This window comes from Mesoplodon mirus (assembly GCF_964341445.2).
Source record: "Mesoplodon mirus genome assembly, chromosome: 5".
Lineage (NCBI taxonomy): Eukaryota > Metazoa > Chordata > Mammalia > Artiodactyla > Ziphiidae > Mesoplodon > Mesoplodon mirus.
Genome location: NC_138980.1, coordinates 48,932,127 through 48,957,000, shown reverse-complemented (window position 1 = coordinate 48,957,000; position 24,874 = coordinate 48,932,127). Strand labels below are relative to the sequence as shown.

The following is a 24,874-nucleotide window of genomic DNA, read 5'->3' as shown; positions in this document are numbered from 1 at the left end:
TCTTGTTATTCCCCATACCCCCCCGAAATCACAAGTATCCAAAGCCCTCAACCACTTAGAGAAAGTCTAATAGTCAGAGATATTCAGTGTTGCCAACCGGAGCTTTTTCAACAACGAGAGGTTGTCTATGGCTTATCCAAAGTAGTCGTTAGAATTACAGAAAAAAAAGTAAAGAACCTAGGCATCTCAGTTAAATCCTTGCCCCCTACTTAAGGATAAATAGTTTCTGGTAGGCTTTTTGAGGTATTGAAAAAAAGCATATGGACCCATTACAGCTTTTAAAGGTCTTACAGGCCCCCAAAGCCCCAGGCTGGGAACTCCTGCTTCACATGACCTTTAAACCTCTCTCATCTCTGAAATCCTGATTCCTTGAATCATCTGAGATGAGCCATCTGAGGCCCACCCCTGACGCTTCTCACTGTATGTGTGTCTGTGTCTGGGCACGGGGTGGGGGCAGGGAGGCGGCACCGGGGTGAGCTGGGTTCTCAGCACTGGCATCGTAGCTTCCCTTGGCCCGCAGCCCACAGATCCCTTTGCACTTATCTTGCCTGCTCGAGAGACGTGGAACTTCTCAAGGAAGCTTCTACAGACGGTTCTGTGTCATGCCAAGGGCCAGAGACCTTTCCAGTCCAGAATGGCCTGGAGGGGCTGAGCAGGGCTTCTGGGCGTTGCTTCCGGGCGAGGCAAAAGAGAAACTGGAAAGGAGGAGGTCGCAAAAGGGGGCCAACAGGCAGAGAATGAGAGAGGGGTGGGGGGCAGGGAGGGAGAACGGAGCATTTATAAAGATAATATGAGAGGGAGTGTCACCAACGGGCCCCCCCGACACCCCCAAGTCATGTTAGCGTGGCCCAGACATACTTGATAGACTCCTAGACAGTCAGCTTGGAAGAGCCCTTAGAGACAAACTAGTCCCAAACTAGTTCCTCCCCCTATTTTGCAGATGGGGAAACTGAGGTCCAGAGAGGGGAAGTGACTTGTCCAAGTCACAAGGTGAGTTTAGATGGAGGTGGGACGAGAACCAGGTCTCCTGACTCCCACCCTGGGGCTCTGTTAGGGCCTTGGGAGCACAGTAGACATGGCATCTGGCAGAGCTGGGAGGTGACTGTTCTGGTGAATTAAATGCTTTGTTTAATAAAAGTAGGTGGGGAAAACCTTTCCCCTCTTAGGGATGAAATGGATTTTCAAATAGTTAGAATTTGGTACAAATCAGTCGGCGCCCGCACAGACTGGATTGAAGACTCCTCTCTTGGAGGACTCCAAAGGCCGTCATTAGAGCAGTGCCTCTCGAGTCTTAGGGATGGTCAGCCGTGCCCACTGACAGGATTGCAGAGGATGGGCTGCCTGATAAACCAGCAGCCCCGTAGTTCCTTCACCACAAAGGAAAGTGCTGTGCCAGGGATGGCGTGCCACTCCTTTCTGTGGCCGTGCTGCCCAGCCCAGGCCAGGCGCATGGTGGGTGTGGTCCTAGAGAAGATCAGAGGCGGCCAGCATGGACGTGGTGGCAGAGGGAGGTTGGAGCATCTCAGAGGTGGTCGGCAGGTGGCCTCTAGCAGTCGTGGCGGCTTTCCCACCGTATACAATACCTCTTGCTTTTCTCTCTCTCTCTCTCTCTTCTCTCTCTCCCTCTTCCCTGTCTCTCCTGCCCTCCCATTCCCTCCTCCTCTCTCCTATCTATGTCTTAGGCCTGCCAGTGGTCCCCGCGGGCTTTGTTTCACCCCACTGGTGGCACACAGGGCCGAAGAGGCTGCCGATCCCTGGTATAACACCGCCTGGCTGGGTTGGTTGGGTACCCTTCTCCAGGAGGCAGCACGAATGGACTAGCCTGGCTGCTCACGGCCCCTTCCAGCCCTAAGATTCAAAGACACGTGATGTGGAAAGATGTAGATTAGCACTTGCGCCCTTTGCACTTAAGGCCCTCTGTAAGCAGGAGTTAATTGTCTAGTAGGCCTCCTGTGTAAGTACCGATCTTCACCTGCTTTCCACCCAGCATTTCGGCAAGCTGTACCACGCAGCTGATGCCTGCAGAGGCGCTGTCCCTCGGTCTTGAGGGTCAGAAACCTGAGGTGGTGGGGGGCTTGCTCTGATCCTACCCCATTTCACAGTTCCTTGGAATGTCAGGGCTGAAAGGGACTGGTTGGAGAAAGCATCTGGTGCAACCTCCTCACGTTAGCAGACAAGAAAACTGAAGCCCAGAGTGGGACTTTGTTGCCCAAGGTCACACAGCAAGTCAGGGCGTACCTAGCCTTGAACCCCATTCTTTTGACTCTGAGTCCAGTGCTCCACCCCTGGTGCCACCGTGGCTGTCCAGTAAAGCAGGGAGCGACTCCAGGGTGACGTGGAATGAGGTTCTCCTCTGATGCCCACGCCCTGGGCCAAGCAGAGCAGGCAGGACCCTGGGCCTTGAAAGACCTGGTATTACCAGGTCCTCCTACCCGGGAGGCCGCCTGCCCCAGGCAGAACATCCTGCCAGGCTGGCCAATCTCCCTCTTGAAGGTTACACATTCCAAATTTACTTCTCCAACCCTAAACTGGTGCTTCATTAAGACAGTGCTTTTTAAGGGCAGATATCTTCAGAAAAAGAATAGAAACACAGCACAAAGCAACCTTTTCCCTTGGATGGGGGGCCAGCCCCTGACCTTCCCATCTTCCTTTCTCTTTCAAGCTGTACATGGTGCGGACCATGCTTGAATCGCTCATCGCAGACAAAAGTGGCTCCAAGAAGACCCTGCGGAGCAGCCTGGATGGACCCATCGTCCTCGCCATAGAGGACTTCCACAAGCAGTCCTTCTTCTTCACCCACCTGCTCAACATCAGTGGTGAGCCGCCCTGTCGGGGGCAGGGGGAGGGCTCCCAGGAACTAGACCGTCTAAGGCTGTCGGGCCAGAAGTTGCAAAGAGACGTGATCATCTACCCAAAGGGGCACATTTTGCCACCAAAGAAAAAAGGCACACTTTCCAGTAGGCTCTGGAAAAGGCCAGGCTCAGTCCAGCTATTCTGACTCAGCTAAATCTGGTAGATATTTGTAGCTAATTGGTTATGAAGTTCCCAGTAAAGCAGGATCACAAACAGGTGACACCCTCAGACACATGCAGGGACCAGATCAGCCTTTTGTTTTTAAGCCGCAGTGCTGAGCTGATTAGTGCCCGTTGCTCCTAGCAAAGGAGGCTCCCGGACTGCACCTGGATCCCAAGTCCCCCGCTCCACCTCTCCTGTTGGTGGGATGCATGTGCAGGTGGGACAGAGGTGGGGAGTGGAGGGAGAGCAGCATCCCAGGGTCCTGGGAGGGGTGATGTGTCTGTTGGTATTGAAAAGAGTGATCTTAAACAGCCCAGACTTCTCCATAGGGAGCGGCCTAGGAAGGGTCTTCAAGGCCTCTGTAAGGGATCCATAATTACCACAAGCAAGGGTCATGGCTGCAGTCTATTTAAAAGCGGGCACCCGTGGATCTGTCTTGACACTTATAGCAAGCACATTTTGGCACCCCGACACACACACACACACACACACACACACAGCTGGGTGAACAAACACTGTCGTCTTCTTTTTTTTTTTTGGCCACAATGCGCAGCTTGCGGGATCTTAGTTCTCCGACCAGGGATTGAACCCACACCCTTGGCAGTGAAAGCATGGGATCCTAACCACTGGACCACCAGGGAATTCCCCAAACACTGTCTTCTAAATAGACGTTAGGCTGGCCTTCAGGTACAGGAGAGCAGGGTCTACTGATCGAGTCATATTCGTGAGTACCTGCTCTGTACCTAGCACAATGAAAGAAGAATAAAAGTTTAAAAAAAAACAGTAAGAACTAAGATCTTCGGGTGCTTCCGATGTGTAACCCAAGGCTCTCTCCCTTATGCTTCCAGAAGCCCTGCAGCAGTGTTGCGACCTCTCCCAGCTCTGGTTCCGAGAATTCTTCCTGGAGTTAACCATGGGCCGGCGAATCCAGTTCCCTATTGAGATGTCCATGCCCTGGATTCTAACAGACCATATCCTGGAAACCAAAGAACCTTCCATGATGGAGTAAGAGGCAGGGTTGGGCCAGCAAGGAGGTTCCCGAGGTGCAGGTAGAGGGCAGTTTGCCAGCCAGTGAGCCCTGTTCTTTCCAGAACTTTCCAGATGAGGCAGTGTGCCCCACCCAGGATCAGGTCACCACCAGATGTGACTCAGCCTTGCAGAAAGGTTCAGAAATCTACCAGACCATCCGTCCTTCCCAGACTTTGTCAGTCTCGTAACAGCCATGCTGGGAAAATTATCATCTCTGGGGATAGGGAAGCTAATGGCCTTAACGGCCACCAGATTTCTTTTAGTCCCAGACTAATTTTTTTCAGGCCTTGGATTTATTAACATCATGGACTTTGATTTCTGTGGGCAGACAGTAAAGTAAGTCATTCCTAAGTGGAGGCTGGAAACATCCTAGACCCTGAAAGGGTCTCTTTTTCCTAACTCTGAATTTGTTCACCCAACTGTTCATATTTCCTAAGCAAGTTTAAATCTGCCTGCCTTAAGAGAGATCATTAGTGAGCTACTGGCCGTTGTTTTTCCCTCTTCAGATACGTCCTCTACCCTTTGGATCTGTACAACGACAGCGCCTACTATGCTCTGACTAAGTTTAAAAAGCAGTTCCTGTACGATGAGATCGAAGCTGAGGCAAGTGATTGCTTCTCCTTTTGTTCTTATAATCGTGTTCCAAGAGTCTGGACTTTTCAGATCTCTAGCTGGGCACAAAGTGGGGTGTCTTAGTCCACTTGGGCTGCTATAATGAAATACCACAGACTGCAGGGCTTATAAACAACAGAAATGTGTTTCTCCCAGTTCTGGAGGTTAGAAGTCTGAGACCAGGGTGCCAACCTGGTCAGGGGAGGGCCCTCTTCTGGGTCCCAGACTTCTCGCCATGTCCTTATATGGTGGACGGGGCCAGGGAGCTCTCTGGGTCTCTTTTATAAGAGCACTGATCCCATTTATGAAGGCTCCATCCTCATGACCTCATCACCTCCCAAAGGCCCCACCTCCTAATTCCATCACCTTTGGGGGTTAGGATTTCAACACATGAATTTTGGGGGGACACAAACATTCAGACCATAGCATGGGAGATCAGTGACTTGCTTTGGAGACTGATCTTTATAAACATCATGATCATCAAAAGGGACCTAGAACAGGATGATAGTCTTTCTTTTTCAGATGTTTAGGGATGGCAAATGTTAGAACTGCATGGGTAAAATATGGGTCTTTTACAGTTGGATTAATTGGCTAATAATAATAACAGTAATGCTACCTATCAATTATTATATGTTTACCATTTGCCAGGTATAGTACTAAGCACTTTATGGACATTTTAAATAATCTTTACAGTAATTTAAGAAGTGTATGCTACCGTCCATTTTTCAGATAATAAATCTTAGAGTGTTCAGGTATCATTACCCCCACATCACACAGCTTACAGAGTCTCATTCTAGTACTGGTAGGATGGAAATAGCCATCCTCTCACCTATGAAGCTGTTGAATAGTCGCTCAATGGCTTTATTTCTGAAATCATCAGGAAAGGCTGGATATGTTGCAGTTACAGACAATCATACATTCTTAGTAGCTTGGGACCAAAGGTTCATTTCTCCATTGCATGTTGGCTGGGGGCTCTGTTCTATGTAGTCTTTAATCTGGAACCCATCTGGGATATTCACTAGTTGCCATGGCAGGGGGACATGTCAGGGTGAATCATACTCTGATACTTAAAGCTTCCACCTGGAAGTGACACATGTCATTGGTCAAAGCAAGTCTCATGGCAGTGCCTCCTTTCAAAGAGGAGCGAGGAAGTGCAGTCCTACCACGGGCCGGCAAGGACCAGAAACAGGGGATCAGGAGCACTAAGGACTATGAAATATCTCAATTTTGTCATCTGGAAATTGGAATGAGAGTCTCTGCTCCACCTAAGTACACGGGATTATATAAACGTAGAATGAGGCCAATTGTCACACAAATATAAGGCATTCTTATTTGTAAAGGAAAGATGTGTTTTAGGACAAGCATTACCACCAGATTAGTTTGAAAGTTTATGTATTTCAAAGAAAATCTAGTAGAGATGCTGCTTTCTTTCTAAATCTTCCAGTTGCTATGGGAGTTGAAAACCTTGATGGACCCCAATGCAAATCTATCCTGTTTGTCTCCTGAGCAGTACACAAACTTGGAAAGAAAGATTCCAGTAGACAAGTTAATTGGTTGCATCGCAGCTTGGACAGGTCCATTTTCCAATAAGATTTTAGATAGTCATGTTCTCCAACAGGTTGAAAACAAAAAATCTAGAGTGTCATATGTCCAAGTGACATTTTAAAAATAAATGTAGGGGCTTCCCTGGTGGTGCAATGGTTGAGAGTCCGCCTGCCGATGCAGGGGACACGGGTTCGTGCCCCGATCCGGGAGGATCCCACATGCCGCGGAGTGGCTGGGCCCGTGAGCCATGGCCGCTGAGCCTGCACGTCTGGAGCCTGTGCTCCGCAACGGGAGAGGCCACAACAGTGAGAGGCCCGTGTACCGCAAAAATGAATGAATGAATGAATGAATGAATGAATGAATGTAAAGAAAGCACACAGACAAGCCCTGGATAACACTGGAGGCCATGGAGCAGAAGTATAGATTGAGAGCCTGAGCTCATGGCCTGCCCCCCTTTCTCTTCCCATCTTCAGACTCTGTTCTGAACCAGGAAGGGCCTATGTGTGGGTACCCAAGCTTTGTCTCCCTCCTGTGCCCCAAAACGATGGCCCCTTGGCCAACCCCAGGCCCTAGGGGTGCACACACCTGCAGTGCAGTCCACCCTCAGGGAGGAACCCAGGGAAAAGAGCACACGGGGCCTGGAAGGAACTTGGGCTATTTGGGCAAGAATATTCAAAGCTGGTTATCGAAGGGGGGCATGAGTTGGGCACCCCACCCTGGATCCTATGGGTCCTTTGCCTGAAGGAGGCCCCCTTAGGGATCCTTGAAGCTCAGACTCCAGGGCAGAGGCCTTGGTTACCTGCATATGAGGACAACACTGTACACAGCACTGTGTTTTTATGTTCAGAATAACATTTAGTGTGAAAAATAAAAGATATGAAAGCTCTTTGAATAAAGAGTTAACCTTATGGAACTGGGAGTTGGGTGCAAAAAGGATTGAAGATTAATCACCTAAATACAGTCTATTTCCTTTGAAGTGATACTGTTACCCTGGTACTATCAGAGCCCATCTCCTTAACGCCCCACCTTTGGCCGTTCCCTGCTCTTGCCATCATTGGAGGATTTGCTTTCGGTCCTCTGTGTCTGCTGTGAACTTCTCACCTCAGCATCACATTCTGCCACTGACATGATGAAACACTGAAAAGGCAAGACGGTCTCTTATTCGTTAAAAACCAAAGATTTTTAAGCAAACTCGTTTTAAAAAGAGGTTTTTAAATTTTTAATGACCATCAACTTCTTCATTTGCAAAGCAAGGTAAAGTAAAATAAAAGGAAAAGACAAATTCTATCGAGAGAGATGAGGGGACTGATATGTGTACTTACAGGATGTGAAGCCCAATCTGTGGCATTCCCCATGGGCAGGCACCTTGTAACAGCCAGGAGGGGACCAGTGGGGACAGTGGTTCCTCAACAGCTTTTTGAATTTTGCTTTCTTTGTGCCTGGTTGAGGACCTTGAGAGCAAGGGACCAGACTTCCCAAACTTAGTTGGCCACAGAATCTTCTTTTTTTTTTCCTGCAAAGCGTCTTGCTTCACCTCACACTTCAGGCAGTCCTGCACCACTGCCCCCTTCAGTTGCTGAAATTTCTCTAATAAAGCCGGACAGACACCATTGACATTTCCTGCTTCTTCTTCACCAGGTGAACCTGTGTTTTGATCAGTTTGTCTACAAGCTGGCGGACCAGATCTTTGCTTACTACAAAGCAATGGCTGGCAGGTATGAGAGCCCCAGGGATATGTGCAGCAAAGCTTCCTAAGATTGCCACCTGGAAGGCAAGGTTCTCTGTTGCAAAACCTCCCTTCTCCTTTAGGACCTAAGGAAATCTGAGTGATTCTGTGGGCCTGGATTTGGTGCTAGAATGTAGGAGAAAGGAAAAGGCAGATGTGGTGCTAGATCTCATGGAGCTTACAGTCTAGTGAGGAAAACAGACATTACTAAAAACTACTGAATGCACAGTGGCAAGGGAGGTTCCTACGAAGGACAAGCTAATGGGAATATATGACAGTTAAACCTGAACTAGTCTTTGCGTTGGGTAACTGGAAGGGCTATCCTGAGAAAGTAACATTTGAGTTCACATCTGAAGTTGATAGGACTTGATTAAGTAAAACTGGGTGAAGAGTAGGGCTAGAAATTGCAGGCAAAACAAACTACTTGTGCAGAGTCCCTGTGGCAGAAGCAGAAGATGAAGAGCATGCCTACTTCTACTTCGTAGGGCTGTTGAGAGGATTAATGTGAATTAGTACACGTAAATGTCTCATTCACGGATCACAGAGTGGGCAGGCTGCATGGTAAAGCTGGGCAGGTAGGCAGGGCCCAGGTCTTGCAGCCTTGTAGGCATTTGTCCTAGGAGAAGTGGAACACCACGGGATAGTTTCCAAAGTATGACAGTGACTCAGTTTGATTTTTATTTTTAGATGTTTGATCTTTTAAAAACATTAAACTGTAGAGAATGGATTGGAGGTGAGCAAGAATGGGAGTATGAAGGCCAGACAGAAGGCCAAAGAAGAGGAGAGGTCTGGGCATGTCAAGTTTTACAGGCTCATTTGTATTGTCAGTATGGGTTGATTTAGACCCCTGAGAATTCCTGGGTTTGAGGAACCCATAATAGTACTGGTCAAAAAAACCCTGCCTACATAGATAGATAGATAGAGATAGAGATATTTCCCTTTTTATTGGAAATCCAAATGTACCAACCAGTAATTTCAAGGATTGTTACTTTTTCTCCCTACAATAAAAATTTGCTTTGTTTTGCTTTCAACAACTTGAGTTGTTCTGATGTATTTCAGACAGGAGGTGGTATACAGATGCACAAGTGTCTGTTAACACAGAATGTGCATTAAATGAAGTGAATGGCTCTTAAGGATGTAAACTATAGAAAGCATATGCATAGGGTTTCAGGGAAAGCGCAGAGAACACAGCCTTTCACAAAGGAGTCACTTCACAAGTGTCTGGATTGAATTGCATGGGGTTCTAACAGTGAGCTGGGCTTCCAGCTTCTCTAAGATACTTATCAAGTATGCTGGTCCATTGTCTGTGTAAACAAACTCAGACTTGTCAAACACTGGGTCCTCTATATATTTAATTTACAAAATCTCCTTATCTGAAGTAGGAATCTTAATCTATATCCCTCCTTATAAGATCTGTGGTTTGTCAAAGATACGGGAAGTTGGGGGAGATAGTGAGAAGTTGGGAGGATCAGAGAGCACAGGCGGAACAGAGTGGTCTAGATCATTGCTGTCCATCAGAAATATAATGCAATCACCAATGTTAGGTCACAGATGTAATTGTAAATGTTTTAGTAGCCATATTTTAAAAATTAATTTAATACTATATTTTACATAATCCATTATATCTAAAATATTATAATTTCAACATGTAACCAATAAAAAGTTATTAAGGAAATAGTTTTCCATGTTTTTTTCCTAAGTCTTCAACATCTAGTGTGTATTTTATACTAATAGCACATCTCAGCTTGGACTCACCACGTTTCAGGTGCTCAGTAGGCTCACCTGGTGGGTGGCTAATGTATTGGACAGTGTAGATTTAGATGATGTCACTTTCCTGCTTAAAAACTTTCCGTGGCTTCAATTACATCTAGAAAACATCTAACCTCCTTACTGTGGCTTATATCATCCCGCATGGTCTGGCCCCTAGACTAACTTTATAAATTCATTTTTGCACCATACTCTGCTGCCCATTATCTACACTGACCATTTTTCCTTTTTCTCAATGTACCAAGCTAATCATGCCTGAAAGATTCTTCCCGCAGATCTTTCCATTTTTAGCATTTAGGTCTCTGTCCAACAGAACCTCTTTAGAGAGGCTTTCCCTGACCTCCTAACACCAAATGATCCTGTTTTATTATTTTCAGAGCACTTATTACTCTGCAATCCCTGGCTCAGTGTAAAAGATCATAATAGAACATCTAATTCATGGGATTGTTGTGAGATTAAAAATGACTCTCCGCATGTACGTGTATGCCTGGTGAATAGTAAATACTATGCAGGTATTTACTATTATCTGAAATTATTTTATTCCTCTGCCTATTTATTTATTATCAGTCTCTCTTTACTAGAACATAAGCTCCATAAGGACAAGAACTTTGTATCCTTGGTACCTAGAATGTTTCCTGGGATATACTAAGCAGGGACTCAATTGCTTTTATGGTGAATGAATAAAAGCAAGAAAGCATCTCAACTTCTGTGTTGCGTGTCTTTAACGTGGAAATTCTATTTCACATATTGAGCTTTCTGGGCTGAAAAAAATTAGAAGAACTTTGCTCTAGATCAGAAAAAAATATTTAAAATATATTAGATAGCACTTCATGAGTAGATCCTGTGGTTTGAAATACACATGGCTGGGTGATTGATCACCATTCACCGTCATGTTTACTGGCCTTATTTCACTTTTATCCCTTCCAGTGTCCTGTTGGATAAACGTTTTAGGGCTGAATGTAAGAATTATGGAGTCATCATTCCATACCCACCATCCAACCGCTACGAAACGCTGTTGAAGCAGAGACACGTCCAGGTATGGTGACAGAGGTGGAATGGGCAGGAGAGAGGAACTGTGACGTTAGCCTAGAGATTGGAAATCAGGACTGCTTACCATCTTCCCTGGGTATTGCCCCGCGTGGGCTGCTGACCATGGATATAACACCCCCTCAGAATCTTACAGTCAAGAGGCATTGGGCTTCCTTTGGTTCAAGTTCTAGGCTTCTCAGCCCAGCTGCCATTCACCTCTGATGAGTAGCGGCCACCTTTGTCCTCCCATCATAAGCTGCAGCCCACCTCCTTCAGTCGGGACTAATGTTCAGAAATGGGTAAATCTACCCCTGAACGGGGCCCATTATGTTTTGTTTTTATGGAGTTAGTCTCTGTTAACATTTGACCCCAGATGTAGAGGAAATTCTGCCAGGAGCTAGAAACATATCCCTGCTTAAAGATGTTCACGTGAGCCTGGCAGACAAAAATAAGAGATGCTCCAGCAGACCTTGCATCCTACTCCTAAGCTGCTGTCAGCCACACAGTGTTGAAATGGCCTTCATGCTGTGACCTCTGTGTGCTTATCCTGTGGTTCACGTGTTTGTGGAGAAGACTTGGGTGAAGGGAAGCAGGGCTGAGACTGAGAAGATGCCCTGGATAAAGAGGAGAGGATTTACCGTGGAAACCTTGGATATTCCCATTGCTCTGAGAAATCTAAGAGAAATGGAGAATCATAAGAGGAAAAAAACATTTTCACCTCTGCCAACAGTAAGGGCTCAAAGAGAGTTTTTCCTTCAGCCTCGCAGAAGATTACAGCTGTCAGTTACCAGTGCAGCTAGAATTAGTCACAGGACATTAAACCTGAGGGCTCTGTGTGTGCTCTAAGGAGCCTTAGTCAGTTGGTGGAAAATCTCTCCCAAAAGGGAAGCAGAAAAAAATAAAATAGTTGAGAATAATCCTTGGGCACCTAGCAAAGTGCAGTGCACACAACAGATACTCAATAAATGTTTATTGCTATGTATGTACCATCTGCAGTAATGCCCACGTGTACCCCAGTGGAAATTATCCTAAGCTATATTTTCCAGTCTGTAGTCAGCCCTTCTCCTCATGCTTTTAAATTCATCCCCATAAAGGTACACGGTAGGCCCTCGCTGTGGGGACTGCTACTCCCTGGTGACTCTGAACTGGGGCACAGGACGGATACAGGAAGAACTTCAAGGGTAGATTCAGGATGTCAGCAATGCATGGGGTACCAGAGTGTGTCCTGAGCCTCTTCCTACAGTCTGAATGCATCGTATTTTTCCTCAACTTTTTTTTTAATATATCTATTGGAGTATAATTGCTTCACAATACTGTGTTAGTTCCTGTTGCACAACAAAGTGAATCAGTAGTTCCTGTTGCACAACAAAGTGAATCAGCCATATGCTACACATGTCCCCATATCCCCTCCCTCTCATCCTCCCTATCCCACCCCTCTAGGTCATTGCAAAGCACCGAGCTGATCTCCCTGTGCTATGCTGCTGCTTCCCACTAGCTAACTGTATTACATTCAGTAGTGTATATATGTCAAAGCTACTCTCACTTTGCCCCAGCTTCACCCTCCCACCCCATGTCCTCAAGTCAATTTTCTGTGTCTATCTCTTTATTCCTGCCCTGCAACTAGGTTCATCAGTACCTTTTTTTTTTTTTTAGATTCCATATAAATGTGTTAGCATACGGTATTTGTTTTTCTCTTTCTGACTTACTTCACTCTGTATGACAGACTCTAGATCCATCCACCTCACTACAAATAACTGTTTCATTTCTTTTTATGGCTGAGTAATATTTCATTGTATATATGTGCCACATCTTCTTTATCCATTCTTCTGTCGATAGACATTTAGGTTGGTTCCATGTCCTGGCTATTGTAAATAGTGCTGCCATGAACATCGTGGTACATGTCTCTATTTAAATTATGGTTTTCTCAGGGTATATGCCCAGTAGTGGGATTGCTGGGTCATATGGCAGTTCTATTTTTAGTTTTTTAAGGAACCGCCATACTGTTTTCCATAGTGGTTGTATCAATTTACATTCCCACCAGCAGTGCAGGAGGGTTCCCTTTTCACCACACTCTTGCCAGCATTTATTGGTTCTAGATTTTTTAATAATGGCCATTCTGACCTGCGTGAAGTGATACCTCATTGTAGTTTTGATTTGCATTTCTCTAATGATTAGTGATGTTGAGCATCCTTTCATGTGTTTGTTGGCAATCTGTATATCTTCTTTGGAGAAATGTCTATTTAGGTCTTCTCTCCATTTTTGGATTGGGTTGTTTGTTTTTTTGTTATTGAGCTGCATGAGCTGCTTGTAAATTTTGGAGATTAATCCTTTTTCAGTTGCTTCATTTGCAAATATTTTCTCCCATTCTGAGGGTTGTCTTTTTGTCTTGTTTATGGTTTCCTTTGCTGTGCAAAAGCTTTTTAAGTTTCATTAGGTCCCATTTGTTTATTTTTGTTTTTATTTTCATTTCTCTAGTAGGTGGGTCAAAAAGAATCTTGCTGTGATGTATGTCATCTAGTGTTCTGCCTATGTTTTCCTCTGAGAGTTTTATAGTGTCTGGCCTTACACCAAGGCCTTTAATCCATTTTGAGTTTATTTTTGTGTATGGTGTTAGGGTGTGTTCTAATTTCATTCTTTTACATGTAGCTGTCCAGTTTTCCCAGCACCACTTATTGAAGAGGCTGTCTTTTCTCCATTGTATATTCTTGCCTTCTGTATCAAAGATAAGGTGACCATATGTGCATGGGTTTATCTCTGGGCTTTCTATCCTGTTCCATTGATGTATACTTCTGTTTTTGTGCCAGTCCCATACTGTCTTGATTACTGTAGCTTTGTAGCATAGTCCGAAGTCAGGGAGCCTGATTCCTCCAGCTCTGTTTTTCTTTCTCAAGATTGCTTTGGCTATTCAGGGTCTGTTGTGTTTCCATACAAACTGAAATTTTCTGTTCTAGTTCTGTAAAAAATGCCATTGGTAGTTTGATAGGGATTGCATTGAATCTGTAGATTGCTTTGGGTATACAGTGATTTTCACAATGTTGATGCTTCCAATCAAAGAACATGGTATATCTTTCCATCTGTTTGTAGCATCTTTAATTTCTTTCATCAGTGTCTTATAGTTTTCTGCATACAGGTTTTGTGTCTCCTTAGGTAGGTTTATTCCTAGGTATTTTGTTCTTTTGGTTGCAATGGTAAATGGGAGTGTTTCCTTATTTCTCTTTCTGATTTTTCATCATCAGTGTATAGGAATGCAGGAGATTTCTGAGCATTAATTTTGTATCCTGCAACTTTACCAAATTCATTGATTAGCTCTAGTAGTTTTCTGGTAGCATCTTTGGGATTCTCTAAGTGTGGTATCATGTCATCTGCAAACAATGACAGGTTTACTTCTTCTTTTCCAATATGGATTCCTTTTATTTCTTTTTCTTCTCTGATTGCTAAAACTTCCAAAACTATGTTGAATAATAGTGTTGAAAGTGGGCAACCTTGTCTTATTCCTGATCTTAGTGGAAATGGTTTCAGTTTTTCACCACTGAGAACGATGTTGGCTGTGGGTTTGTCATATATGGCCTTTACTGTGTTGAGGTAAGTTCCCTCTATGGCTACTTTCTGGAGGGTTTTTTTTATCATAAATGGGTATTGAATTTTGTTGAAAGCTTTTTCTGCATCTATTGAGATGATCATATGGTTTTTATCCTTCAATTTGTTAATATGGTTTATCACATTGATTGATTTGCATATATTGAAGAATCCTTGCATTCCTGGGATAAACCCCACTTGATCATGGTGTATGATCCTTTTAATGTGCTTTGGATTTTGTTTGCTAGTATTTTGTCGAGGATCTTTGCATCTATGTTCATCAGTGATATTGGTCTATAATTTTCTTTTTTTGTGACATCCTTGTCTGGTTTTGGTATCAGGGTGATGGTGGCCTCGTAGAATAAGTTTGGGAGTGTTCCTCCCTCTGCTATATTTTGGAAGAGTTTGAGAAGGATAGGTGTGAGCTCTTCTCTGAATGTTTGATAGAATTCACCTGTGAATCCATCTGGTCCTGGGCTTTTGTTTGTTGGAAGATTTTTAATCACAGTTTCAACTTCAGTGCTTGTGATTGGTCTGTTTATATTTTCTGTTTCCTCCTGATTCAGTCTCAGGAGGTTGTGCTTTTTCTAAGAATTTGTCCATTTCTTCCAGGTTGTCCATTTTATTGGCATATAGTTGCTTGTGGTAATCCCTCAGGATCCTTTGTATTTCTGCAGTGTCATTTGTTACTTCTCCTTTTTCATTTCTGATTCTACTGATTTGAATCTTCTCCCTTTTTTCTTGATGAGTCTGGCTAGTGGTTTATCAATTTTGTTTATCTTCTCAAAGAACCAGCTTTTAGTCTTACTGATCTTTGCTATTGTTTCCTTCATTTCTTTTTCATTTATTTCTGATCTGAGCTTTCTGATTTCTTTCCTTCTGCTAACTGGGGGTTTTTTGTTCTTCTTTCTCTAATTGCTTTAGGTGTAAGGTTTGGTTGTTTATTTGAGATGTTTCCTGTTTCTTGAGGTAGGATTGTATTGCTATAAACTTCCCTCTTAGAACTGCTTTTGCTGCATCCTATAGGTTTTGGGTTGTCGTGTTTAGATTGTCATTTCTTTCTAGGTATTTTTTGATTTCCTCTTTGATTTCTTCAGTGATCTCTTGGTTATTTAGTAGTCTATTGTTTAGCCTCCATGTGTTTGTATTTTTTACAGATTTTTTCCTGTAATTGATATTTAGTCTCATGGCATTGTGGTCGGAAGAGATACTTGATATGATTTCAATTTTCTTAAATTTACCAAGGCTTGATTTGTGACCCAAGATATGTTCTATCCTGGAGAATGTTCCATGAGCGCTTGAGAAGAAAGTGTATTCTGTTGTTTTGGATGGAATGTCCTATAAATATCAATCAAGTCCATCTTGTTTAATGTATCATTTAAAGCTTGTGTTTCCTTATTTATTTTCATTTTGGACGATCTGTCCATTGGTGAAAGTGGGGTGTTAAAGTCCCCTACTATGATTGTGTTACTGTTGATTTCTCCTTTTATGGCTGTTAGCATTTGCCTTATATATTGAGGTGCTCCTATGTTGGGTGCATAAATATTTACAATTGTTATACCTTCTTCTTGGATTGATCCCTTGATCATTATGTAGTGTCCTTCTTTGTCTCTTGTAATAGTCTTTATTTTAAAGTCTATTTTGTCTGATATGATAATTACTACTCCAGCTTTCTTTTGATTTCCATTTGCATGGAGTATCTGTTTCCATCACCTCACTTTTAGTCTGTATGTGTCCCTAGGTCTGAAGTGGGTCTCTTGTAGACAGCATATATATGGATCTTGTTTCTGTATCCATTCAGCCAGTCTACATCTTTTGGTTGGAGCATTTAGTCCATTTACATTTAAGGATATTATCGATATGTATGCTCCTATTACCATTTTCTTAATTGTTTTGGGTTTTTTATTGTAGGTGTTTTCCTTCTCTTGTGTTTTCTGCCTAAAGAAGTTCCTTTAGCGTTTGTTGTAAAGCTGGTTTGGTGGCCCAACACCACTTATTGAAGAGGCTGTCTTTTCTCCATTGTATGTTCTTGCCTCCTTTGTTGTAAATTAGGTGCCCCTATGTGTGTGGGTTTATCTCTGGGTATTCTGTCTTGTAGCATTGATCTATATTTCTGTTTTTGTGCCAGTATCATACTGTCTTGATTACTGTAGCTTTGTGGTACAGTTTGAAGTCGGGGAGCCTGATTCCTCCAATTCCATTTTTCTTTCTCAAGATTTCTTTGCCTATTCGGGGTCTTTTGTGTTTCCATATCAATTGTAAAATTTTTTGTTCTAATTCTGTGAAGAATGCCCTTGGTAGTTTGATAGGGATTGCATTGAATCTGTAGATTGCTTTGGGTAGTCTGATCATTTTCACCATATTGATTCTTCCAATCCAAGAACATGGTAGATTTCTCCATCTGTTTATGTCATCTTTGATTTGTTTCATCACTGTTTTATAGTTTTCTGAGTACATTTCTTTCGCCTCCTGAGGCAGGTTTATTCCTAGGTATTTTACTCTTTTTGTTGCAGTGATAAACGGGAGTGTTTCCTTAATTTCTCTTTCTGATTTTTCATTGTTGGTCTATAGGAATGCCAGAGATTTCTGTGCATTACTTTTGTATCCTGCAACCTTACCAAATTCATTGATTAGCTCTAGTAGTTTTCTGGTGGCATCTTTATGATTTTCTGTGTATAGTATCATGTGATCGGCAAACAGTGACAGTTTTACTTCTTCTTTTCCAATTTGGATTCCTTTTATTTCTTTTTCTCCTCTGACTGCTGTGGCTAAAACTTCCAAAACTATATTGAATAAGAGTGGTGAGAGTGGACATCCTAGTCTTGTTCCTGATCTTAGTGGAAATGCTTTCAGTGTTTCACCATTGAGTATGATGCTTGCTGTGGGTTTGTCATATATGGCCTTTATTATGTTGAGGTACGTTCCCTCTATGCCCATTTTCTGGAGAGTTTTTATCATAAATGGGTGTTGCATTTAGTCAAAAGCTTTTTCTGCATCTATTGAGGTGATCATATGGTTTTTATTCCTTAATTTGTTAATGAGGTGTATCACATTGATTTACGTATATTGAAGAATCCTTGCATCCCTGGGATAAATCCCACTTGATCATGGTGTATGAGCCTTTTAATGTGCTGTTGGATTCTGTTTGCTGGTATTTTGTTCAGGATTTTGACATCTGTGTTCATCAAAGAATAACACAGTAAACACACAGATATACTTTGTAGCCAGATTCATGATTATTCGTGTTTTAACCACATTTGATTCACTTTCTTTTACTCATGTATGTGTTTTTTCTCTCTCATAAATATAGTAAGTGTAGTTTAAATATATGTTTATAGTATATATAATTTTAAAAACATATTTATATAGAAATATTAGGTTGACCAAAATGTTCGTAACATCTTACAGAAAAATACCAAATGAACTTTTTGGCCTACCCACTATAATAAAATATATATTTTAATATACGTACTTTTTTCTTAGCCTTTTGAGAGTAGGTTGGAGGTACATGACACTTTACCGCTGATACCTCAGCATGTATCTCCTAAGAACAAGGACATTCTTTCATCATCCAAAGAGAATTATCATACTCAGGAAATTTAATAATACTATTTTCTTCATAGAGCCCCTATTTGTCCTGGTCATGTTCTTCATGATTTTAGTACAGTTTCCTATCAGTGCATTGCATTTAGTTGTCCTGTGCTTGTGCAAACAAACTTTAAGTAACCTTGTATCTCTCCCTCTGTCTCTCTCTCTCCCGTGCAGCTGTTGGGTAGATCAATTGACTTGAACAGACTCATTACCCAGCGCATCTCTGCCGCCATGTATAAATCCTTGGACCAGGCCATCAGCCGCTTTGAGAGTGAGGACCTGACCTCCATTGTGGTAAGAGATGGGGGCCCTTGTGAGTTCTGCTCTGGGACTCCTCAGACTAGAAGCCTCATTGGGGGTTGTTGTTAGCCTCGTTCTGAGCTAGTTACAGAGAAGCAATGGGTCTCTTTCTCATCTGAATGAGACAGGGGAAAAAAAAAGATTTAAAAAGAGTAAGAATAATCTTACCTTCCTGGTTGCCTAGAGAATGGGAGTGGAGGGGGGATCTTGAAATCTCTAGAAATGGCCAGCCCTGGGGCACAGCTTCTTGTCCTTTAGGATTCTACAGCTCCAGAAAGTAGCTGGGTGGTCCTAACAAACTAGGGAAGGTTACACAGCAGCGTCAGCTTCGTGGGTGTGCAGTAGTATAGAGCCCACAGAGGCTCTTGACTGGTTTAATGCTTTGGTGTCACCATCTTGGAATTCTTAATCATCTTCTAACAAGGGTCCCCACGTTTTCATTTTGTGCTGGGACGTGCAAATTATATAGTTGTTCCTGATGCACAAGCATGGGACAGGCCTGCTACCTTCTTTTATTAATCAGCAATTTGAACTACTCTCTGCTAAGTCTTTCCAAGAATTAGAATAACTTGATTGATCAGTCTTTTGGTGAATCAAAGGAAGCTTTTAATGCTTCAAAAGCAGATGAGTAGAAGGAATGAGAGAAGTAGAAAATCACCATTAGAACACCTCAGTAGTAATGGTTGCGGGCAAGATCCAGTAACAGATGCTAAAATTAGCGGGCAGAACTTTGCGAAGAGTATTTTATGATTCTTCTTATTATGAGGTTTCTAGAATAGTGAGATTTATAGAGACAGAAAGTACAGTGGTGTTTGCCAAGGAATAGGGAGTTAGTGCTTAATGGGTACAGAGGTTCAGTTGGGGAGATTAAGAAGTTCTGGAGGTGGATAGTGGTGATGGTGGAACAACAATATGAATGTATCCAATGCCACAGGTACATTTAAAAAGGGTTAAAATGGTAAATTTTATGTTATCTGTATTTCACCAGTTTTAAAATTACTCAAAAATTTTAAAAATACTTAGAGAAGAAAAAGCATTCTTACATAGTCTCGAATTATCTCCTTCAAGATACTTATTTTTTTTTTTTTTTTTTTTTTTTTTTGCGGTATGCGGGCCTCTCACTGTTGTGGCCTCTCCCGCTGCGGAGCACAGGCCCCGGACGCGCAGGCCCAGCGGCCATGGCCCACGGGCCCAGCCGCTCCGCGGCATATGGGATCCTCCCAGACCGGGGCACGAACCCGTATCCCCTGCATCGGCAGGCGGACTCCCAACCACTGCGCCACCAGGGAGGCCCCAAGATACTTATTAATTGCAAAAGGAAGAATACTAATTTTACAATGGGGAAATCTAGCAGACAGACACCATCTTTTTTTTTTTTTTGCAGAATACTTGTTATATTTATGTTTTCTCTTTTTCTTTAACATCTTTATTGGAGTATAATTGCTTTACAATGTTGTGGTAGTTTCTGCTATATAACAAAGTGAATCAGCTATATGTATACATATATCCCCATATCCCCTCCCTCTTGCGTCTCCCTCCCACCCTCCCTATCCCACCCCTCTAGGTGGTCACAAGGCACCGAGCTGATCTCCCTGCGCTATGCGGCTGCTTCCCACTAGCTATCTATTTTACATTTGGTAGTGTATATATGTCCATGCCACTCTCTCACTTCGTCCCAGCTTACCCTTCCCCCTCCCCGTGTGCTTAAGTCCACTCTCTACGTCTGTGTCTTTATTCCTGTTCTGCCCCTAGGTTCTTCAGAACCTTTTTTTTTTTTTAGATTCCATATATATGTGTTAGCATATGGTATTTGTTTTTCTTTTTCTGACTTACTTCACTCTGTATGACAGACTCTAGGTCCATCCACCTCACTACAGATAACTCAATTTCGTTTCTTTTTATGGCTGAGTAATATTCCATTGTATATACGTGCCACCTCTTCTTTATCCATTCATAGCAGACACCATCTTAACCAAGCATGAAAGGTTAATATCACCAGAAATAAGGTATATTCATGTATCCCCTGATATGTATGCATAATGCATAATCTCAATCTAATCATGAGAATAAATCAGATGAACCCAAATCAAATGGCATTCAAAAATGAACAATGCGGGCTTCCCTGATGGCACAGTGGTTGAGAGTCCGCCTGCCAATGCAGGGGACACGGGTTCGTGTCCCTGTCTGGGAAGATCCCACATGCCGCGGAGCGGCTAGGCCCGTGAGCCATGGCTGCTGAGCCTGCACGTCCGGAGCCTGTGCTCCGCAACGGGAGAGGCCACAACAGTGACAGGCCCGCATACCGCAAAAAAAAAAAAAAAAAAATGAACAATGCTTTTCAAAAGCATCCATATCATAAAAGACAAAGAGATACTGAAATCTGTTAGAGATTGGAAAAGACTAAGGAGACATGACAACTCAGTGCAATGTGGGATTCTGGATTGAACCCTAAAATGGAAAAAAAAATGGTGAATTTGAATAAGGTCTGTCATTTAGTTCATAGAATTGTACCAATGTTAGTTTCTGACTTTAGGTAACTTATGTAAGAGGTTGACATTGGAGAAACTGGGTCAGGAATATGCAGGAAGTCTGCAGTTTTCACAGCTTTAAGTCAAAAATTATTTCAAAATAAAAAGGGTTTTGTTTTGTTTTTTAATGGACAAAGTGGTTTTTTAAAAAGGGACTGGGACTTCCCTGATGGTGCAGTGGTTAAGAATCCCCCTGTCAATGCAGGGGACATGGGTTCGATCCCTGTTCCAGGAAGATCCCACATGCCACAGAGCAACTAAGCCTGTGCGCTGCAACTACTGAAGCCCACATGCCTAGTAACAAGAGAAGCCACCGCAACAAGAGAAGCCACTGCGATGAGAAGCCTGCGCATCACAGCAAAATGTAGCCCCCCCACTCACCCCAACTAGAAAAGGCCCACGTGCAGCAACAAAGACCCAATGCAGCTAAAAAATAAGTTAAAAAAATTAAATAAAAAAAGAAAGAAAGAAAGAAAAAGGGACTAAGAACTAGGACTCTAGCATCGCAAAGACCTTGGGGTTCCAGTCCTGGCCCCACCACTTAACTAGCTGGGTGATCTTGGGTGAGTTGCTTATCTTATACTGCAAGCCTGTAGTGCAATGGAGGAAATATTAGAATCCACCTCATAGACTTGTCAAAAGGGTGAAATGAGATACTGCCTGGAAAGAGCTTTGCATAGTTTCTTGCACTTAATGAAAATAGCTTATGAAAAAAGAGAGTGTTCATAGAAATTTTGAGCTACAAATGAGGTGCTCTCAGGGTAGATTCTCAGAAGCATTTCCAAGAGAACTTGACCCAACTGCCCACCGAAGTACTGGGTCACTGACTTTGAGAGACTATGATATAGCACAAGTTCTTCTGGGAGATCTACTTTAAGAAATATTTTTCTTTGCCAAATGTTAGCAGTGATTATCTCCAAGAGGCGGGATTTTTGTTTTTATCTTCTTTGTTTATCTGTATCTTCTAGTTTTCCAGTAATGAATGAGCGTATCTTACGGAGAAACTGGTTTTGGGTTGTGTGTGGGTATCTATGGCCTATTCCCAGCCCTTGAAAGGCACTGAATGTTCTTTTAGCTGGGAACAAAATCGAAACAAACAGTGAAAGCCTGTGTTTGTCAGGTGAGGGCAACATCCCCCGGGAGAGTAGCCACTTCCCATGAAGCCCATGAACAGGAGAGCCCAAGGGTGCTCTCTCCTGTGGGGTCAGGAGGCCCCCACTGCCTTGGCTGAGAAGACTTCTGCCTCTTCTGAGAAACAAAGCAAGGCATATGCTCCCCTCAGCCCTTCCCTCCACCTTAGAAGCTCCATCTTGAGATAGGGGAAGGGGTGGCTTGATGCCCAGTTGGGAGGGTTGCAGAGATTTCATCGGTCGGTGGCCCTAATCATACACAGCTGAGCAAGTAGATTCTCAGAGGGATCTGATGCCAAAGTTGAGAGCTGGCAGCCTGCAGGCTGTGTTTTGTTTAGGCTGTGAAGCATATTTGAAATTTGGAGCCAACACTTAACACTTGGAAGAATTCAAATAAAACTGCAGAAGCTCTGGCAACCTCAGACCAGCCTTCCCAGATAGCAGCAATTGCCTAGAAATGACTAGACTTTCCCATCGGCTGGGCTGGGCTCTCCTGGGTTTGCCGCAGGCCCTGTGGCACGATTCATTCATGGGATGACCTACCAGGCCTTGCTGTGCCTGAGTTTGAGACCCCTATTCTCCTGGCCCGCCTGGACCGCAGAGCTGGTTTAACGGCCAAGTGCGGCTGACACTCAAGTTTTCTGGTTCCCGTGGAAAAGCCCTTTCCACTACTTCGCAGAAGTTGCCCGTTTGGGTGTTTTGTTTCCCCAGTGCTGCTTCTCTGTGTTGCCCCCCCAGTAAACCGGCTTTAGTATAGAGAGCTGACATCCTCTCAGAAGGCACCTGGACCACCCCTGTGGCCTTCTAAACCTCTGTGCCTTGATGCACTGAGCCCTGCATCCCTCAGGCAAGTGCCCTCTTCTGATTGAAAGGCTGGAAGTACAGGGCTGAAGCAAAACACAGTTTGCATTACATAATAAAAACTTGTGGGGCGTGGCGGAAGAAGTGGACCAACATTTCCAGCACCCGCATATCAGCGGAGGTGAGCACCCTCTCCTTCAGTCTCTGATGCACATCTGTGAGACCGTTAAAATCACAGAACCTTAGAACAGGAATTGTTCAATCCCGGTTCCTCATCTGTAGCTCTCTTCATGGTAACAGGGCACCTCCATGTGCTGAGGGACTCAGTGATCTTAGAAATAAAATCACTCACATTCATTGCTTTTATTTATTTACTTACTTACTTTTACTTACTTACTTACCCACCCTAAGTGAAGAGGAACAAAAATGCCATCCAGCTAGCTAGGCCCCAAGAGATGGAAGCAGACAGCTGATTCTGTATTTCCACCCTTCGTTTACTTCAAGGTGCACAGTGACTGGAAACGTATTCTTCCAGCTACCATTCCAGAATTGCAATCCAGATTTTGGCCTTCTTTCAAGAGATGGCAAGACCTGCCATCACTAAGCCCCATTCCGACGTAGCAACAAATAATCAGATGGCGTGAAGTAGCCGCTCCACCTTTATCTGGCAGCGGCTCTCCAGTTTGCCACGGACAGCCCAGCCCGGGGCTCCCTCCTGCCCCCTGCTTGTCTCACTTACCTGCAGCCAGTTAAGGTTGCAAGCTTTGATACAGTATTTTGCCCCGATTTAGAGCCACAGAATCTGAGTTTCAGAGAGACGAAGCTCCAAGATTGGAAGCGTGGTCTGGGCCTACCACACTCTGGACCCCAACCAGAGTCAGAGGGGTCTTGTGGCTAATGAGAATAAAATAGAATCTCTGGTGTGAGGCCACCTCCTATGACTGTAGACAACTGGGCTCCAAGGCCCAGCTCTTACAGCTGGCCCTCTGACCATCCCACCTCCTGGCCACACTCTGGGGAACTGCCTTTGCCGACGTTCTTTTAGCTTTTACGTTGTAAAGCCATCTTTACTTTTCAAAGGGCTTTCTCAGTTGTTGCTTCTTTATTCCAGGAAGCTGTGTCACAGGGGCCAAACACACATGATTTGGAGTCAGAAGACCTGGGATCACATCCTAAGCCCTGTTCTGTATTCACTCTATGACCCTGAGCGAGTTATTTCACCCTCTGAGCCTCGGTTTTCCGCTCTATGAAACAGGGACAGTCATACCTATCTCAAAAGATGGCTTAACCACTACAGTATAGGAGTGTCCTAGAGCATCACAGAGATGCTTTCTGCCCAGGACTGTGCTTTCATTCTCTTCGATAGCAATACAGCAAGGAACTAAAGCCAGCCCAAAGTATTTTATCTGTTTTACTTCCTAGCAAGTGCAGTGACCTGCTCTGTCCAGATATTATCCACTCGGCTCCTGTTCTCTGCCTGAAGGTTGGATTCCAAACGACCAGGGCCCACAGCTCATGCACGTCCGTCGTCCATAGCTTGCAGCCAAACCTTTGCCAACATGTGTAACCAAACCCTGTGTGAGTGAGGGGCACAAGAGGAGTCCAGATGAGGGAACGTTCTGCCCCCAGCTGTTTTTTAAATGTCTATAGGATACAACTGTTAAGAATGTGAACTTTGGAGCCCAGCTTTCTGGATTTGAAGCCAAGTTACTGCACTTCTTAAAGCCTAGTTTCTATATGTATACAGTAAGAACAGCCATCATGCTGACCTTATAGGAGTTTTTGAGCGTGAAGTGAGTTAACACATATAAAGTGCTTAGAATACTGCTTGGCATGTATTAGACTGAACCATAAAAAAGTACTAACATTAAATGGTGTTTGACCTAAAAAACAGTAGTTTTACATGGTCCAACCTAATTGTAAGTACTTAGTAGGTGGTAGCTCTTTTGATTGCTTTCTGCAGGGTGGAGATAGCGCCTCTGGTGATGGATGGATGTTCACAACTTCCTTTTACTTTACTTGCAACTCAGAGGGACAAGGTTTTTCCTTACTAACCTAGAAACTGGAGAGCAAGTAGTCATGCTTTTCTACCGAGGGGGGTGCAGACAAGGGATTTGCACATGGTCTGTGGTCCCGTTCTGTGGGCAGGCATGCAGCCTCCCTGGGCATGGTCTGGTACTTCCTTCACTCAGAGGAAGGGAACATCGCATACTACTGTAGCGGTC

The 24,874-nt window shown here is 43.8% G+C and overlaps 1 protein-coding gene across 1 annotated transcript in view; it reads left to right on the top strand.

Moving 5' to 3' along the window:
• CYFIP2 (cytoplasmic FMR1 interacting protein 2) overlaps positions 1-24,874 on the top strand; it is a 142,183-nt gene that overhangs the window by 61,429 nt on the left and 55,880 nt on the right. The window contains exons 16-21 of the mRNA XM_082621585.1: positions 2,663-2,816; positions 3,864-4,020; positions 4,551-4,647; positions 7,840-7,916; positions 10,622-10,730; positions 18,065-18,184. Of these exons, the coding sequence (XP_082477711.1) occupies positions 2,663-2,816; positions 3,864-4,020; positions 4,551-4,647; positions 7,840-7,916; positions 10,622-10,730; positions 18,065-18,184 (714 nt within the window). The remainder of the gene's footprint in view (positions 1-2,662; positions 2,817-3,863; positions 4,021-4,550; positions 4,648-7,839; positions 7,917-10,621; positions 10,731-18,064; positions 18,185-24,874) is intronic.